The sequence below is a fragment of the Pleurodeles waltl genome, chromosome 3_1, assembly GCF_031143425.1.
Source record: "Pleurodeles waltl isolate 20211129_DDA chromosome 3_1, aPleWal1.hap1.20221129, whole genome shotgun sequence".
Taxonomy (NCBI): Eukaryota; Metazoa; Chordata; class Amphibia; order Caudata; family Salamandridae; genus Pleurodeles; species Pleurodeles waltl.
This window is the reverse complement of record NC_090440.1, coordinates 1,678,658,172-1,678,674,988: the sequence shown is the minus strand read 5'-3', so window position 1 is coordinate 1,678,674,988 and position 16,817 is coordinate 1,678,658,172. Positions and strand designations below refer to the sequence as shown.

Below are 16,817 nucleotides of genomic sequence, written 5' to 3'. Positions count from 1 at the left end.
CTAATTTGTGGGACATTATTTTGATAATGATGTTTCTTTTTGCATCTTGTTTGTATAACTTCATGAAACTCTTCATAACCTGATTTTTTGCAGCACAATGAGAGATGAATATCACATGTATGTTTATAACTATGTATCGCCAGGGCCGTTTCTATACATAGGCCTCATATGGTCTTCCTATAGTGACCCTTGCTAGGGGGCACAATAGGCATCACCAGTCTGAGGTCCTGAAGTGTTTCACAGCACATCTGGAGTAATGTCAATGAAAAAAGAGGTACAAAATGAAATAGACCAACAAATGTTGGGACGGCCCTGGGTACCACACTAGTACCACCAGTTGTTTGTTTTATCACTGCACAATAATTGTGTATTTGGTTTGTCACTTCCCTTTCATTTCCGCATCCACTGTCCTGGATTGTTGTTCGATATTCACCTATCTAATTTCCACTTGCCTAGCCATACTGTTAAAACAATGCACACATGAACGTATTGTCAGTTTTTTTGTGTTTTTTTGTTTTTCTAGCTGTACCTGTGTTTCGGAGACGAATTGAATCACTGGAAGTCGCTGTTGGACATACTGCAAAATTCACCTGTGAAGTTGAACCTGCACCTAATGTCAGATTCCAGTGGTACAAGGCTGGCCGGGAAATCTATGAGAGTGATAAACATTCAGTGCAATCAACAAATTACCTCTCTACCCTGGAAGTATTGAGACCTCAGGTCGTGGACTGCGGAGAATACACCTGCAAAGCTTCAAATCCCAATGGCAGCATAAGCTGTACGGCAACCCTGTCTGTGTCTGGTGAGTACAGGTCCACAGGACAATTGTGCCAGTGATTTCATAGCAATGATTCTTACAGGCTTCTTTATACAAGAGCTTCTATACATAGCCATGAAACATTGTATGGAACGTGCATTAGAGAGTGCACATATTCCTAGAGCTACATCAGTGTTTGTACATAAAGTTTCTTTAGATGTGGTTCAATTTTCTTCTCATGCATAATGCTGGAAAAATATTTTATTACACCAATCTTAGCACAAAAGTACTTGCAACTTTTTTTGTCATAAAGTATGCAAAATATTGTACTCTTTCTTAGGGAGCTTTTGGTATATTTTCAAGCAGAATATCAGCGGATTCACTTTGCTAAAATAGGCTAGTAATGGATTTTACAGTCATATTGCATGATCATGCAAGAAGCATCTAATACTGGAGTGGATGATCAACATCTTAGTCATATTTAAACTCTTTAATTACTTCATTACAGGTCAATGTCAGACAAATCTGATTGTGCTACCTTTTACGACTTTCACCAATGTTTTTATTACTCTTCATATGCCATGAAAAGAATAGATCTTATTTTCTTGTAATCTCCTTCAAAAACTAAGAATACTGTTGATTTCCTTTAAACTGAATATTGTAATTTCTTTTCTTTTCACAGAAGCTTTCCCACCATATTTTATAACTAGACCCGAGTCGATTACATCTTTTGTGGGTAAGACAGCAAAATTCCAGGGTACAGTGTCAGGGACCCCAGTTATTGATGCTGTTTGGCAGAAAGATGGGTTTGCAATACCATCTTCGAGGAACTGTAAAATCTCAGCTGCCAACAATAAGCACGTACTGGAGATCCCCTTTCTTACTACAGCTGATAAGGGAGTTTATTCTTGCAAGGCATCCAACAAGTTTGGAACAGATATCTGTCAAGCCGAGCTTACTGTGGTTGATAAGCCACACTTCATCAGGGAGCTGAGCAACCTGAACTCGACTGTCACCAAAACCATCCGCCTGGAGTGCCAAGTGGATGAGGACAGAAAGGTCACCGTTGCATGGAGCAAAGATGGTCAGAAACTGATGCATGGCAAAGATTGCAAGATTTATTTTGAAGACAAAGTGGCCTCTCTTGAAATTCCTGTGGCCAAACTTAAAGATTCTGGAAATTATGTGTGCACTGCTTCCAATGATGCTGGAAGCAGCTCCAGCTCTGCTTCTGTGACCATCAGAGGTAAGGCAACACTACAGGTACAGACACACATAGACACACAACATTATTTAAACCAGTGTTTAATCATAGTCTTGATTAGGACATCTCAAGAACTATGCCACTCACTTGTGTACTTATTTTGAGAAACAAAGTAACATTTAGACCAATCTGCAATGTCTGTTAATGTTTTTGTAGTGTGCCTTTTTTTGAGGCTCCATTCCTTCTAACTTATGGTTTGTATTTTCTTCTACTCAAAACGTTGACCAAATGTTATCCTTTACAAACTCTACTGTTATGTCTCTTGTTATATGTCGTTTCTGTGTGGTTTGGTGCAACCTCATTTCATACTGAGGATAAGAGTGAGTGCAGATTCCTTCTGTGTGTTGACGTTTGCAAACATCCTCATGTGCATATGAGTCTTACTTTAGTTTTTTTCTGTTTTGAAATCTTTCTATAGAACCCCCCTCCTTTTTGAAGAAGGTGGATCCATCTATTCTTTTGAGACAGGGACAGTCAGCACGTCTGCAGTGCAAAGTAAAGGGCTCGCCTCCTATTCATGTCACTTGGTTCAAGAACAACACTGAAATTAGACAGACTGATGTGCGTCGCATAACATTTATCAACTCTGAGGCAGTGCTAGATATTGTTGACATGAAAGTTGATGATAGTGGGCACTACTCCTGTGAAGCAACTAATGATGCCGGCAGCGACAGCTGCACCTCTGAAATAGTTGTCAAAGGTTTGTTTGCTCTAACTTTCTCTTTAGCTCTATTATCTGGGATAGAAATAAATGGATAATAGAGATTAACCATGTCTTGATACTTTAATGCTTTTATAGAACCACCTTCTTTCACCAAAATGCTTGAGCCAGCAGAACTGGTGAGAGGATCCAATGCTACTCTTCAGTGTGAGATTGCTGGGACTGGACCCTTTGAAATGAATTGGTTCAAAGACAAGAAGCAGATACGAAGCAGTAAAAAATACAGACTTACATCTCCCAAGGGTCTCGCTTGCATGGAAATTTCTTCATTTAATAGCGCAGATGTTGGAGAATATGAATGTGTTATAGCCAATGAAGTCGGAAAGTGTGGCTGCAGTGCAACGTACAGGCTAAAAGGTTAGTATTGAGGTGAAACTCTTTCTTTCTACGGATTTTGAAGACCAGCACATTCTTGCTCAAAGGACTCAGCCATCATCTTTATCCAGCCACTCAACATCCTTCAATGGCATTATCTTTTGCTTTTTTACAAATGGTTGTGTTGTTATTAATTTTCCCTTTGAATAGGGTGAATTAAGAGAAAGTAACCTGCAAACCATCTTATAAGTAATTATTTAGGCTAGTGGAGGCTAAACGTTGTACCGTCTATCCTTGTGCATTAGTAATCAAAGGACCATCTCTCCTTATGAAGCTGTATTTACAAGCCTTAGCCTTAATGTACTTGCATTCATTACGGACAGTATGAGCCTTGCAAGCATCCGAAAAAGGAAGTATCATTTTGGTGTCCTTTATTTGTGTGCCTGCCTAAGCCTTTTAGTTATTTGTTTATGTATTTATTTGGTCAGTATCTCAGAGTAGGCTGTTCAGGGTGTACACTGAATTGTACATAGATATTTTGCAGTGGATGATGACCAAAATACAGAACGGGAGTTGTTGGAGAGTGAATAGTAGATGATTCCATATGTTAACTGACGGGTTAAGACGTTAACATCATACCTTCTGTGTAGGTGAATTTTACTTTTGTTGTGCAGGTTTTCTATAGATGCTCAACTGAGTTCCACTGAGTTTAGTGGGCCGTTCTGACAGTGTAGTAATGGTGAATGAATTCAGATTGATGGGGAGGGAATTCCAGTAAAGGAGTGATTGGAAAGGCTAAGATCTGAGTCATAATATTTCACACAGAGTGTGGAGCTTGTACGGTGACCTACAGTATGTGTCTAGAGAACTGAACAAAGCTGTAAGGGTAAATACATTGACTGGGTTTGAGTATGCGCTGAAACGGTACATGGTATTTGATCCATTACTTAGAGCCACCTTCTTTTGTCAAGTAGATAGAATGTGTAATAGTATTCTTTGGAAATACAGTGACTTTCCAGCCGGGTGTGAAAGAGCCTGAGCCAATTTTTATTACATGGATGAAAGCAAAGATTATTCTTAAGGAAATAGACAATGTAGCACCATGGACTTTTGTTACACAAGACTTAGACACTTGTAGAGACACCTATTGTTCATATTAAACAAGCCTTTATGATCACTGAACGACGGATGATGGTGGAAATGCAAAGAAAACATTGATGGAATAATAGTGAAAGGCTGCAGTAGGAGATGATTGTTTGATTCGTTAAGTTTGCTGGGCACAGGGACACTACTTTGGTTCTTTAGATAGTGGAATGTGAGGTGGTGTATCAATTGCAAATATTAAGCATGTGGTAGTACGGGCCAGTGCCATTCCATGGGTTGAAGAAGAATAGAATAATTTTGATTTTATAAACTACCCTTGGATATTGCCAAATTGGTGATTGAGAATGGCGATAGGGAAGCAAGCTGAGACATTTAATGTTCTAAGATGCAGTAGGCAAAGAGAAGTAGAGTTACTTGGAATTGGAGTGTTTAAGCAGCACATGGTCATTCGTGGTTGCACAGCAGGATGGAACTAAGATGCATTGGTATGGTTAATTATCTAATGGAGAAGAGCAAGAAGACAGTCTTCCTGCCATCAGGGATGAAGTAGAGGGTGAAAGGAGAGATGCTGACACTGATACAAAATGAAGAAAAAGGTGTTTAAGGACAGACCAGGGGAGAATTTTCTTTGGTTGGGGGTGTGCTGGAGGAATACAAGGTGACTGATGTGGAATGGTCAGCACAGGAGAAAGAGGGACAAGGTAGGATTGTTTTTAAAGCCCAAACTATGCAAAGAGGAAAAGATGTTGGGCACGACTGTACTAAAGTCTGTTGAGAAGTTTGAAAGAAAAAAGATTCAGAGAGATGACTGTTAGTAGATATTATGATAACTAAGTTAAAAATAGAGAGGCCAGTTTTGAACAGTACATTTTACAGGAGCACAAGTGTAGGGTGATTGTAAGGGTTATTGATGGTGGGGTAGTGTGCTAGTAAATTAAAGATAGCCCCATAAGCTTTATAAAGAATTGAAGGATCAGGTGGTGAAGGTGTCGCTGGATGTGTTTCTTCTTCTTGTTATGTGATAAAAGGTAGTTTGGAAGCAGGGAGAGAAGAAAACAGAAAAGATGCACCAGCTGAAGAGGCGCAGTAAATCGAGACTGAAAGAGGTATCAATTTGTATGATTTGAGGGACAAAGACTTTGGTGGCAGAAGAATAGACTGGTGAGGGACTGGTGAGGCTGGAAGGAATGTAACAAGACAGGAATGAGTCTGAGAAGACCCTTTAAATAACAAAGAGGAGCAGGCAGTGTGACAGAAAAGGGCTTCTTGTGTTCCTTTGGGTTTGGCTGGAAAGGAAAAACAACATAGGGCCTGATTACAACTTTGGAGGAGGTGTTAATCCGTCCCAAAAGTGACGGATATACCACCAGCCGTATTACGAGTTCCATAGGATATAATGGACTTGTAATACGGCTGGTGGTATATCCGTCACTTTACCGTCACTTTTGGGACGGATTAACACCTCCTCCAAAGTTGTAATCAGGCCCATCATTTGTAACGAGAGAGGAATTGCCAACTTGACGTTGTGCACTTGATAAATAATTGCAACTCACAATGTGTCGCCAACCTACCTTTCATTCTTTTGTATTTCTCCCTTAATCAGAGCCACCTTCTTTTATCAAGAAGATAGAGAATGTGACAGCGTTCCTGGGAAACACAGTGACTTTTCAGGCAGTTGTGAGAGGGTCCGAGCCCATTTCTATCACCTGGATGAAAGGAAAGGAGATTATTAAGGAAATGGACAAAGTCAAAATCACTTTTGAAAATAGCATTTCATCTTTGACTATTGCTGACGTTCAGCCCAGTTCTGCGGGCAAGTTCACGTGTCTTGCAGAAAATGAGGCTGGAAGTCAGACATGTTTCGGGGAGCTGTCAGTAAAAGGTTGGTGTTCTAAACATTAAACCCTACAGATTCACTTTAGCACTAAGAGGCATGGTGACAGGCATTTTCTTAATAAAAATTGTTGCATTCTGTTATAGAGCCTGCCAAAATAGTCGACAAAACGGAACTGACCCAGGTGACTGCGGGTGACCCCGCCACTTTGGAGTGCACAGTTGCAGGCACCCCAGAACTGAAAGCAAGGTGGTTAAGACATGGGAAGGAGTTGGTGTCCAGCAAAAAGTACAGAATCAGCTTTAAGAACAATATTGCATGCCTAAAATTTTACTCTTCCGAACTGCAAGACAGTGGCGAATACACCTTTGAAGTTTCAAATGATGCTGGCAGAATGAAATGCCAGCTTACTTTTACAGTGCTAGGTCTGTATATGTTCTTTAAGTAATAGTTGTCTTCGTTATCTTTCATTTAAGTCTAATTTAATGTTCTTTTTTCCCACGTTTAATTCTGCCCTCAACAGATCGCGCGATCCCCCCAACTTTCACCAAACCCCTGAGGAGTCTTGACAGCATAGTTAGTGCAACCTGTCGATTGGAATGTAAACTCTCCGGCTCCTTGCCAATGAGCGCTTCTTGGTTCAAAAACGGGAAGGAGATCACAGGGGAAAAGTACAGAATAGCATTTGGGGAAGGCTCTGCGTCTCTGGATATCAGCAGAGTAGACATGAGTGATGCTGGGATATACACTTGCAGAGCAACAAACTCTGCAGGAAGTAAAGAAAGCAGCGGAACTCTAACAGTGAAAGGTTTGACCCTCTTTTTGCCCTGTATGACATGACAGATGTATGTTAGCTCATAAAATTTACAGTGTGTTCACCTACTGAATACATCCAACATGTTTCTTCTTCGTGAAATGTAGAACCTCCAAGTTTCACGTCCAAGCCGGATTCGCAAGAGGTCTTGCCTGGATCCACCGTGCGCTTGAAGGCTGCCTTCCAAGGAACCGCCCCATTCTCCATACACTGGTTCAAGGGCGAGGAGGAGCTGACCACTGGTGGGACCTGCTACATAACCAAAGAAGCCCTGGGAACAACCCTGGAATTGTATGCAGTGAAACAGTCCAACTCTGGCATCTATGTCTGCAAAGTCAGCAACGTGGCTGGCGCTGTTTCCTGCACTGCGAACTTGTTTGTAAAAGGTTTGCATTCTTGTTGTCTTTGACCTCTTACACTCTTGAAAGCTCTTCAGCTCTTTATGGGCTGCCTCTTACTTTGTCTTAATAACTTTCTTCCTTCCCTAGAACCTGCAACCTTCACCGAGAGGCTGGAGCCGTTGCAGCTGCTAAAAACAGGGGATTCTTTAGAATTGAGATGCAAAGTTGTTGGCACGCCTGTAATTAAGATAAGCTGGTCTAAGGATGATAGGCCCATTAAAGAAAGTGCGAAACATAACATATCTTTTCTGAACTCGGAGGCGGTGCTGCTCGTTAAAGACTGCTCCGTGGGAGACAGCGGGGAATACAGCTGTGAGGCGCAGAACGAGGCGGGCACAGACTCCTGCAGCAGTATTGTCACAGTGAAAGGTTTGTGTGATGTTTGCCCCTTCTTTCCAAAAGTTCAATGTCTCGAAGAAGTTTGGTTGCATGTTAATGAAAGGAGCCCCTTTTTTGCACCACAGAGCCGCCTTCTTTTAGCAAGAAGTTCGACCCAGTGGAAGTCCTCAGAGACACAGAGGTCGTTTTGGAGAGCCAGTTGCTGGGGACTCCTCCATTTGATATTTCGTGGTTTAAAGACAACAGACCTATTCGAAGCAGCCGAAAGTACAAGACACTCATGGAAGATGCATTAGTGAAATTAAATATCATAAGGTTCGACTCCTCCGATGTTGGGGAATATGAATGCAGGGCCTACAACGAGGTTGGAAGCTGCATGTGCAGTTCTGAAGTCACATTAAAAGGTTAGCATGCTTAGATGTTCTTCTATATGGATAGTTTCATCAAACTATTTTAGCAAAAACTGATAACGACTGTGAATTTATTTTTTGCTAGAACCTCCATCCTTCGTCAGGAAAATCGAGAACCTTAGCTCCCTGATAGGAGGGACAGTGACATTCCAGTGCATCGTTAAAGGTTCCCAACCAATCTCCGTAGTATGGTTGAAAGACAACGAGGAGGTCATAGAAGACGATAATATCAAAGCGGCATTTCAGAACAATGTGGCCACACTCTCTATTAGTTCAGTTCAAGCACAGAATGGTGGCAAGTTTTCCTGTCAGGCTAAAAATGAGGCGGGAACGCAAAGGTGCTCCGCCACACTCTCAGTGAAAGGTTAGTTTGCAAAAAATGCAAAGGGTGTTTTTTTTTCTACATTTTATCCAAAATATGTACAAATTGTTAACACTGTCTTTCCATGTTTACTACAGAGCCAGCCACTATAACCGAGAAGCCTGTGTCCATAGACGTCACAGAAGGTGACCCGGCTACCTTACAGTGTAGATTCTCTGGCTCTAAAGACATAACTGCAAAGTGGTTGAGGGGCGGAAAAGAAATAACATTCAGCCCAAAATATAAAATTAATACCACAGACCAGGCATCAGTCCTTAAAATACTCTCAACCGAAAAGAGGGATAGTGGAGACTACACATTTGAGGTGCAAAACGATGTTGGCAGAAGCAGCAGCAGCGCCACCATCAGCGTGCTAGGTCAGTATGCGCACCCACAGTGCCACAGCCATTGCAGAGTTTGTGTATGGTTTAGGTAAGGTAACCTTGCACACTACAATACTTCCACCTAACTAGTCTATTTTCACTCTGTGTTATTTAGATCTAATAATACCTCCCTCCTTCACCAAAAAGTTAAGGAAAATGGACAGCGTCAAGGGGTCCTTCGTTCACCTCGAGTGCATAGTATCCGGATCACACCCGATTACAGTGAAGTGGCAAAAGGAGGGCCAGGAGATTGTCCCAAGTGAGAAGCACAAATTCTCTTTTCATGAAAATATTGCATTTTTGGAAATAAATCAACTGGAAGCCACGGATAGCGGATCTTATACGTGCGCCGCAGCAAACAAAGCGGGGAGCAGTCAGTGCAGCGGATACTTGACAGTCAAAGGTTTGAACTTCTGTCTTTATTCTCCAGCATAAGTCTGCTCACAGGGGTTTCTTTGAGTCTAAAACATATTTCCCTGTCTCTTTGCATATTGCAGAACCCCCATACTTTGTTGAAGAACCATTGTCACAAGACGCCATACCTGGGGCTAGAGTTCACTTCAAAGCCCTTATGGGCGGAACGAGCCCTATGGTAATAAAGTGGTTTAAGGATAGCAAGGAGCTCCTATCGGGGGCATCTCGATCAGTGTGGAAGGATGAGTCTTCAAGTATCTTAGAACTTCTTTCCACCAAGGTGGCAGATTCAGGAAGCTACACCTGCCAAGCCACCAATGACGTTGGCACAGTAACATGCAAAGTTACTCTCTTTGTAAAAGGTGGGCATATCATACCACTGTCATTCTTCAGCATTTTCTAAAGTTTTTTCAGTATCTGTCTCAATAATCAATTTTGCCTTTTTCATATTTAGAACCCCCTCGATTTGTTAAGAAGCCTAGCCCTGTAATGTTGCTCAAAAAGGGTGAACATACATCTTTTGAATGCCAGGTAGCGGGCACACCCCCAATCAAGCCAACGTGGTACTTGGATGGGAATGAAATTGTGGGAAGTAATAAGTACTCAATGTCTTTCTTTCACGATTGTGCCACCCTTGAGATTATCCATTTGGATATTGGAGACAGTGGCATTTACGTCTGTGAAGCTTCAAACGAAGCAGGTAGTGAGAGCTGCAGCATCGATGTGCAAGTGAAAGGTTTGTACTTACTACATTAATCTCTTGAGACAGTGAGTTTTGCTTTTACTCCATAATTGTAATCTAAAACGTGTGATGCCCTTGGTTTCTAGACCCTCCCACCTTTACAAGGGAACTCCAGCCAGCAGAAGTAGTTAAGTTTTCCGATGTGACTCTGGATTGCGAGGTGACTGGCACTCCGCCTTTTGACGTAGCCTGGCTAAGGAATAATAAGGAGATTCGAAGTGGCAAAAAATATACCATCACTCAGAAGGACTCCGTATTTACAATCAACATACTTAAATGTGATGTGTCAGATGCTGGGGAGTACTTGTGTATTGTTTCAAATCCTGCAGGCAGCTGCTCCTGCACAGCACCCGTCGGCTTGAAAGGTTAGTTAGTACAAGAGTAAATTAATGTGAACTAATCCTAACCTTAAACCTAATCCTAATGTGAATCTATCTCAGTAAAAATTACCTCTTGAGAGCTCATCAATTAAAAACTTGATTTCTCTTTTACATTCTATCGCTGATGTGCAGAGCCCCCGTTATTTGTACAGAAGATAGAAAATGTGTCCACCGTGCTGGAAAGCTCTGCCATTTTCCAGTGTACCGTGGCCGGTTCTTCACCACTCTCTGTGTCCTGGATCAAAGATGGCCGAGTGGTGGAGGAAGGGGATAATGTGAGCCTGACCTTTGACAACAATGTTGCCACATTGACAATATATACAGTGGAAAAGAGTCATTCTGGGAGATACACTTGTCAGGCTGCGAATGATGCAGGCACAGAAAAGTGTTTTGCCTCCCTTCAAGTCCAAGGTTTGTGAGCCAGACTATGTCATACTTTAGATAGGCTAGTCTTGATAACCAAATAAAAAGCTGGTATATTAGATCTAAACTTCTTCATTCCAATTCTTACACAGAACCTGCTAAAATCATAGACAAAATCAAGTCAGTTGATGTGACCGAGAGGGACCCGGTGACCCTGGAGTGCACTGTGGCTGGTACACCAGAGCTTCAAGCGAAGTGGTTCAAAGATGGCCGACAGCTCATGCCAAGTAGATACTATGCAATTAGTTTTGAAGACAATGTCGCCAGATTCAGGATCCAGTCAGTGATGAAAGAAGATGGTGGAGAATACACCTTTAAGGTGGAAAATGACTTTGGAAGCAGTAGCTGCAAATCTCTGTTGACAGTTATAGGTTTGTATTTGTGCAGAATCTCTTTTTTTTACAATACTCAAAGAAAAGTATATCTTACTTAATACTGAAATAAGGTAAAATGCAATAATGCATTTTTTACTATTTTTGAGCAGATCAAGCTATCCCTCCTTCGTTCACCAAAAAGATAATGAAACTGGATAAAGTTCTAGGATCCTCTGCTCATATGGAATGCAAAGTGTCTGGCTCAATGCCCATTAGCGCTAAGTGGTACAAGGATGGCAGCCAGATAACTGAAAGTGCAAAATACAGGCTCCTTTGCCACGAGAATACAATATCATTGATGATTTCTAACTTAGAACTGACCGACACTGCAAACTACAGCTGCAAAGCCACAAATGTGGCAGGGAGTGATGAATGCAGTGCAACCTTAACTGTGAAAGGTTTGCCATTCTTTATTCTTCAGTGATTTTATTGACTAACTTTGATCAACCTAATAATAAGCAAAAATGTATCCCTACTTATGACTAATATTATTCCATCTTCTGAATAACATTTTTTTTTAGCTCTTTGTTGATTTTATGCTAATATTTCTTTTAATTTTGTGTTGAGCAATTCTTTCGCCATTCATAAGCAAGAGATTTAATTCAAGGGTTTTTCTTGAACACCACAGAACCTCCGAGCTTCGTAGAAAAACTTGAAAACCAAAAGGCTATACCGGATTCTTTAGTTGACTTTAAAGCCGAACTGAGAGGAACACCACCCTTCAACGTGAAGTGGTTTAAAGAAGACTTGGAACTTTCTCCTGGAGCTAAATGTTTTTTTGGTGTTGAAGGGTCAATAGTGTTCTTAAATCTATTCACAGTGGATATTGCGAAGGCTGGACAGTATACCTGCCAAGTTACCAATGACGTTGGTAGCGATTCTTGTTCGGCAATGTTGGTCATAACAGGTGCGGAAATCTTATTTTTCAATTCTGCATTCTTTAGTCTTTTACCTTGGAGTGGGTGTGTGTGCAAGATTGTCTGTTTGTATTGTATGTCTTCTTCTTGTGAGGGTTTGTAGTTCACCTACCATATTCCCCCATATTTTACTCCTTTGGTTTGCAAAATGTTATCTGACATCTAAACTCATTTTTTCTCCATTCACCTCTTCTTTATTCTCTTGGCTTTCAGAACCTCCCAAATTTGTTAAGAAATTAGAGCCTTTGAAAATAGTGAAACAGGGCACATCAACTCGCTTTGAATGTAAAATAAGTGGCTCTCCGGAAATCAGCGTTGTTTGGTACAAGAATGACAACGTGCTCAAACCCAGTGAGAAGTACGTGATGTCTTTTGTTGACTCTGTGGCAGTCCTGGAAATGGAGGCCCTCAGCATGGAAGACACTGGAGACTACACATGTGAAGCTAACAATGATGCTGGTAGTGCAAGCTCCAGTGTTAAGGTCACGGTAAAAGGTCAGCTTCTAGAGAACTTTTTGTTCTCTCTTAAGTAGTCACGATTGGGTATATTCTTAAAAGGGGTATATCGTTTTCCATGTATTTTGCTTGTGTCTGTTCTTAAAGGGGATATACGGTTTTACAATAGCCCATAGCTATACTCCAGTCCTGGCTGCATGTAAACACCTCCATCCTAACCTGACCTGCATCTCCTTACCTGATGTACTCTGCGCTACTTGACAGCGACGTTTTCCCCTTTCCATGCATTTAGTTGTTTTTCAGGTAAAACATCACCTTCCGAATACCAGACCTAGCATTTGCAACCCTCTAGTTAAGGTTGAAATATTATTTGCAAAGAAAAAACACTTTTTGCCTTGTTTATAACTTTGGCTCCCATTCACCACTTCCATATGTATTGATAAATAAATACTTAAAAGAGCTGGTATATGTATATACTTATAAAATCCAGATCAAAAACTTTCTTATCAAGTTGAGCTTTTGAATGTGGTGTAGGATGTGCCACAGCAACATATAACATGACTATACTCGATTCCTTTTGTCCACTAATAGACGTACACGTTACTCTATTTACATTTCTTGTGGGGGGTGGGGGGGGAGTGGGAGCTTCTTGGCAGAACTTTCCTTGTGGTGATATTTGCGTCTTCATTCCATTCATGTTTGCTCAAACGACTTTCTTTACAGAACCCCCTGTTTTCAGCCGGACACCGAGTCCTGCACAGATACTTAAAGGAGTGGATGTGAGTCTTGAGTGTGAACTTTCAGGAACTCCGCCTTTTGATGTCACCTGGTACAAAGACAGGAGACAAATCCGCAGTAGCAAAAAATATAAAGTTACCTCTAAAAACACCCTTGCAAGTGTTCACATTCTTAATGTTGAAGCATCCGATATTGGTGAATACCAGTGCAAAGCAGCCAATGAGGTTGGAAGCGACACTTGCATCTGTACAATAAAGTTGAAAGGCAAGTATACGTGTGTTTGCATGACAACCATAAGTAACATCTTAAACAACATGTGAAGCCCTGATTTCCTGAAAGAGCACACAGTTCTTAATGTCAGTTGCATCTTTCTTTGCTCAGAACCACCTCGGTTTGTGAAGAAAGTGGACAGCATCACTGTCACTGCCGGCGAACCTGTTGAGTTGCAAGCCACGATTGAAGGCTCACAGCCCATTTCTGTAACATGGCTGAAAGGCAAGGAAGACATTATCAGAGAAAGTGAAAATATAAGGATATCCTACGTGGGCACCATTGCCACATTGCACATCGCAAAAGCAGGTCCAGAAAATGCTGGAAAGTATACCTGCCAAATCAAAAATGATGCTGGGATGCGGGAATGCATAACAACCGTGTCCGTTTTAGGTAATGGGATCTTGGCTTTCTTGGTTCTCTTAGACATTGCGTCTTGTAGTGTGCTGGTGGTATGTTACGTATCATCACCAGCTAATAATGACTGCGATCTTTCTTCCTTTTAGAACCCGCGACAATTGTAGAAAAACCCGAATATACCAGAGTTACTGCTGGAGACACATGTAGCTTGGAATGCACAGTGGCTGGAACACCAGAACTTTCAACTAGCTGGTTTAAGGATGGGAAAGAACTTACCAGTAACCAAAAATACAAAATTAGTTTCATCCACAACGTGGCTTCCATTAGAATCGTGTCTGCTGGCCATGCAGACAGTGGGGAATATACCTTTGTGGTACAAAACAATGTCGGGAAAAGCAGCTGCACTGCCTCAGTGGATGTCCTAGGTTAGTTGGGATACATTTATTTCATTTCCGTAGTACATTGAGCATCAAACCCATTATTTCACTCTGTAAATTATACTTTATTGAATTTCCCTGCACAGATCGAATCATCCCCCCTACTTTCACGAAAAAACTAAAGGAAACCTATGGTGTGTTAGGCTCCTCTGTCCTGATGGAGTGTAAGGTGTCTGGGTCACCGCCTTTTTCCATATCCTGGTATCAAGATCGTCACCCGATTTCAAGTGGAGCTAAATATGAGCTTTCGAGTACCGACAATGTTTGTGTCCTGAAAATCAACACACTGGAGTCACGTGATGTAGGCAGCTACACCTGCAAAGCTACCAATGTAGCAGGAAGCGATGAGTGCAGTGCCACACTGACTGTTCAAGGTCGGTACATATTGGGTTTAGTGCTAGAATTATGTGGTGTAATATCTTTCTTCAAAAGCTGCTAACTTTCTTCAGCTTTCCTTGTTTTTGTAGATATTGATATTGAATTGACCAACAGACATGCGGTCAAAAACTGAATAGCAAATTACCTTCCATGAGCACATTGGGATCCTTCTTTAGATAAGAGTCTCAAACACGAATGTACAAATCAGTTTTTACAGTTATTTTGCCAGTTTTATAAATAATATCAATGTAAATATTTCTTTATTGGCCTGACATTGCAGCAGACAGGCATTTAACTAGCCTATCAGGTCATAATAGGGCTTACACTGGTGTTTTAGCCCCTCTTTAGAGTCCATGGGTAAAGTGTACATATGCAGTCTCCTTTGTTTTATCTTTGTCTAGAGCCTCCATCCTTCGTGAAGACACCTGAACCTGCACACGCCTTACCTGGCATGGATATCATTTTTACAAGCATCATTAGAGGTTCTCCTCCATTCAAAGTGAATTGGTTTAGAGGAAGTTCTGAACTACAATCAGGAGAAGGATGCAACATCATATTAAAAGATGCAATTGCCATGCTGGAGTTGTACAATGTAGATCCAACTCAGAGCGGCGATTACACATGCATGGTGGCCAATGACGCCGGCAAAGCTTCTTGTACTACGCGCCTTTTTGTGAAAGGTTTGTTCCGTTGGTTCTTTTCTAGCGTAGTGCTCACATTGCGTTTTGTCTATTTTGGATGGTAGAAATGCTCACTGCTGCACTTTATTATTGCTTACCAGAACCTGCAGCATTTGTGAAGAAACTGAATGACTGCAGCGTGGAGACCGGCGCCTCTCTTGTTCTTGAATGTACCTATACCGGCACGTCTCCTATCTCTGTCACATGGGAAAAAGATGGGGTTGAGATTCGCCAGTCTGAAAAATGTACAATCACGACTACAGAAAAATCTTGCATACTAGAAGTGATAAATTGTTCAAAAGAGGAGGATGGAGAATACACCTGTAGCGTGGAGAATGAGGCTGGAAAAGATTCTTGCCAAGCTCTTGTGTCAATACTAGGTGTGTGTTCCTTGGATTTTCTCCTAGCATTTAATTCTTATAACCAAGACCCATGTAAAGTGTAATTTGTATCTTTACTGATTGTCATTGTTTCTGCTGTAGAACCACCTTACTTTGTTACCCTTTTGGAACCTGTGGAAGTCACTGTTGGAGATTCTATATCCTTGCAGTGCCAAATCGGAGGCACACCAGAGATTAAAGTATCTTGGTACAAAGGAGATACGAAACTGCGGTCCGCTCCAGGCTACAAAGTATACTTTGCAAATAATGTGGCCACCCTAATGTTCAGCAGAGTGGATAAAAATGACAGTGGCGAGTATACTTGCAAAGCTGAAAACAATGTAGGAGCAGCCTCTACAAAAACCCTGCTCAGTGTGCAAGGTGATGTACCACTTCCTTCACAGATTATTGCCTTTTTTTATTCACATTTTAATTGACATTAACAAATATTCTTAATGCTATTTTCTTTCCAGAGCGTCAACTTCCACCCTCCTTCTCTAGAAAATTGAAGGACATTCAAGTGACTCTGGGGTTACCTGTTAAATTTGAATGTCGTATCAATGGCTCAGAACCCATTGAGGTTTCTTGGTATAAAGATGGTGCACTTTTGGCAGATGATTCTAATTTACAGACATCATTTATTGATAATATAGCAACTCTTCAAATTTTGGAAACAGATAAAGATCATGCTGGCCAATATTTTTGCACAGCGACAAACCACATTGGAACTGCTTCTTCAAGTTCCAGGCTCACACTGACAGGTGTGTTTCATTCTGTTTTCCTCTCTTTTAGAAAATATGCTTTGCTAAGATTCAAAGCTAGAAATGGCTTATCGCAGATCCAACTGTACCTCTTGATATTTGCAAACTATTTGCATCTCCTCTTCCTCTTTTCTTTTTTTATCTTGGATGACACTTTATTTTCTGTTTAATCCTCTCAAATTGTGACTGTTATATTTTGTAACACTACCATGATACTGTCTTGTACTTCACCCATCTTATGGCTCTACTCTTGTAGGGGGTGGGTTTATGTGAGGGATGTTCTTGAGGATATGACGTTGAATGCTGTACTTACGTGATGCCAATTAATGCACACCAGGTGTGGACAGGGTTCTTAAAGCATTTATTAAATCAAACGTATCCTTCTATGGTGGGTTGCTGTATAT

At 41.2% G+C, this 16,817-nt stretch overlaps 1 protein-coding gene across 1 annotated transcript in view; it reads left to right on the top strand.

The window, feature by feature from the left end:
- Positions 1-16,817, top strand: part of TTN (titin) — a 371,797-nt gene that overhangs the window by 93,775 nt on the left and 261,205 nt on the right. Inside the window, exons 46-74 of the mRNA XM_069225433.1 lie at positions 524-802; positions 1,440-2,003; positions 2,440-2,721; positions 2,821-3,099; positions 5,765-6,043; positions 6,142-6,420; positions 6,519-6,803; positions 6,917-7,195; positions 7,298-7,579; positions 7,675-7,953; positions 8,045-8,323; positions 8,419-8,697; positions 8,819-9,106; positions 9,201-9,479; positions 9,572-9,853; positions 9,946-10,224; positions 10,372-10,650; positions 10,755-11,033; positions 11,147-11,434; positions 11,665-11,943; positions 12,167-12,448; positions 13,133-13,411; positions 13,529-13,810; positions 13,924-14,202; positions 14,301-14,588; positions 14,994-15,272; positions 15,374-15,652; positions 15,755-16,033; positions 16,126-16,413. Of these exons, the coding sequence (XP_069081534.1) occupies positions 524-802; positions 1,440-2,003; positions 2,440-2,721; positions 2,821-3,099; positions 5,765-6,043; positions 6,142-6,420; positions 6,519-6,803; positions 6,917-7,195; positions 7,298-7,579; positions 7,675-7,953; positions 8,045-8,323; positions 8,419-8,697; positions 8,819-9,106; positions 9,201-9,479; positions 9,572-9,853; positions 9,946-10,224; positions 10,372-10,650; positions 10,755-11,033; positions 11,147-11,434; positions 11,665-11,943; positions 12,167-12,448; positions 13,133-13,411; positions 13,529-13,810; positions 13,924-14,202; positions 14,301-14,588; positions 14,994-15,272; positions 15,374-15,652; positions 15,755-16,033; positions 16,126-16,413 (8,433 nt within the window). The remainder of the gene's footprint in view (positions 1-523; positions 803-1,439; positions 2,004-2,439; positions 2,722-2,820; positions 3,100-5,764; positions 6,044-6,141; positions 6,421-6,518; positions 6,804-6,916; positions 7,196-7,297; positions 7,580-7,674; positions 7,954-8,044; positions 8,324-8,418; positions 8,698-8,818; positions 9,107-9,200; positions 9,480-9,571; positions 9,854-9,945; positions 10,225-10,371; positions 10,651-10,754; positions 11,034-11,146; positions 11,435-11,664; positions 11,944-12,166; positions 12,449-13,132; positions 13,412-13,528; positions 13,811-13,923; positions 14,203-14,300; positions 14,589-14,993; positions 15,273-15,373; positions 15,653-15,754; positions 16,034-16,125; positions 16,414-16,817) is intronic.